Below are 1421 nucleotides of genomic sequence, written 5' to 3'. Positions count from 1 at the left end.
TCACTGTGCCTGGGATAGTTGGTGTGTAAATGTTGAATGTCTGACTGGTTCCCCTTTAGGTCCGAGACTTAATAGATAAGATCCGCGAAGTGTTCGTGGAAACTTTGGATGAGTTACAGTGGATGGATGAGGCATCCAAGGAGAAAGCTCGTGAGAAGGTCAGAGCCAAGAATGAACTTCAGTATTCCCTTATGAACATGAAAGCTTTGGGATTTCAGAGTCTCTCTATTCCCAGTTCCTCTACAAATGAGAGGAAAAGACTCAAATGCTCATTATTCTGTTATCCATTTTCCTATTACATTGTCCTTCTCCTTTTAGCCCTTTGCTAGTCCACATCAGCTAGAATTCCAACTGGATACAATGCAATCCCCCAAAGAAACTTTTCCAAACTTTTCATAGTCCCATCAGCACCATTCCAACTCAAGGGAAAAACTGGTTCTACATGTCAAAACTCACAAAAACACACCAACACCACACCAATAAAAGCCACAATTAATGAGAAACACTGAACTCTTTTCTCCTAGGCAATGGCAATCAAAGAACAAATTGGCTATCCAGATTACATCTTGGAAGATCAGAATGAAAAACTGGATCAGGAATATGCCAATGTAAGTATTCTGTGCCCACCTCACCCTACCCTGATTTTCTTGCCACTTGCAGTTCTTGTTCCTGTCTGTACCTTGCAACTCTCCTTCCCAAAGACATTAAATGAACATTTTAATAAATAATGGCATTATAAAAGCTGCTGCTAAGTGATACCATGCAAGCAAAACTCTTTTAGAGGATACACTGAGTGGTATGAGGAGCTCCTCTCTCCTCACAGCTCACTGTTATACATGGATCTCTGTTTCTTTAGTTAAACTTCAGTGAAAACAACTACTTTGAAAATATTCTGGAAAACCTGAGAGCTGGAGCCCAGAAGAGCTTGAAAAAACTTCGAGAAAGAGTTGACCAAGACGTGTGAGTTTCCAGGCTGAGCTACAGACACAACCTGAGCTCTGAGCTGAGGGTGAGGCTGTCCCAGTCATGCTGGGGAGAGCTGAGAGTGCCTGAGACCTAGATGTCCTGGAATTCAACAGGTAGCTCATTGCCTGTTGGGGTAGGAATCCACCCAGTCCTCCTGGAATCTCTAACCCTTTATCAAGCTGTTTCACATTCAGAAATTACATTGAAACTACTCAACAGGAAAGTAGTGCCAGAGCTTGGAATTGTTTTGGATTGGAGTTGCCCATAAATGAGGTACCAGGCATTTCCTGGTATCAGGATTTCTCTACAGCTGTATTTAATGTTCCTTTCTTCCCTACATCAATCCTTTCCTTACAAGAATCTCCCTTATCCTTACAAAGAAATTATATTTCCTTATACATATTCCTTATAACATACATATTATGTCTGTATACATACAGACACAATCCTCATAA

The 1421-nt window shown here is 41.1% G+C and overlaps 1 protein-coding gene across 2 annotated transcripts in view; it reads left to right on the top strand.

Moving 5' to 3' along the window:
• Positions 1-1421, top strand: part of MMEL1 (membrane metallo-endopeptidase-like 1) — a 20399-nt gene that overhangs the window by 14126 nt on the left and 4852 nt on the right. For both annotated transcript variants that reach the window (XM_009083607.1, XM_009083608.1), the window contains 3 exons: positions 60-158; positions 525-608; positions 857-960. In XM_009083607.1, the coding sequence (XP_009081855.1) occupies positions 60-158; positions 525-608; positions 857-960 (287 nt within the window). The remainder of the gene's footprint in view (positions 1-59; positions 159-524; positions 609-856; positions 961-1421) is intronic.

This window comes from Acanthisitta chloris, unplaced genomic scaffold (genome assembly GCF_000695815.1).
Source record: "Acanthisitta chloris isolate BGI_N310 unplaced genomic scaffold, ASM69581v1 scaffold20211, whole genome shotgun sequence".
Lineage (NCBI taxonomy): Eukaryota > Metazoa > Chordata > Aves > Passeriformes > Acanthisittidae > Acanthisitta > Acanthisitta chloris.
The sequence above is the reverse complement of the archived record's forward strand: the minus strand, read 5'-3'. Positions and strand labels throughout refer to the sequence as shown.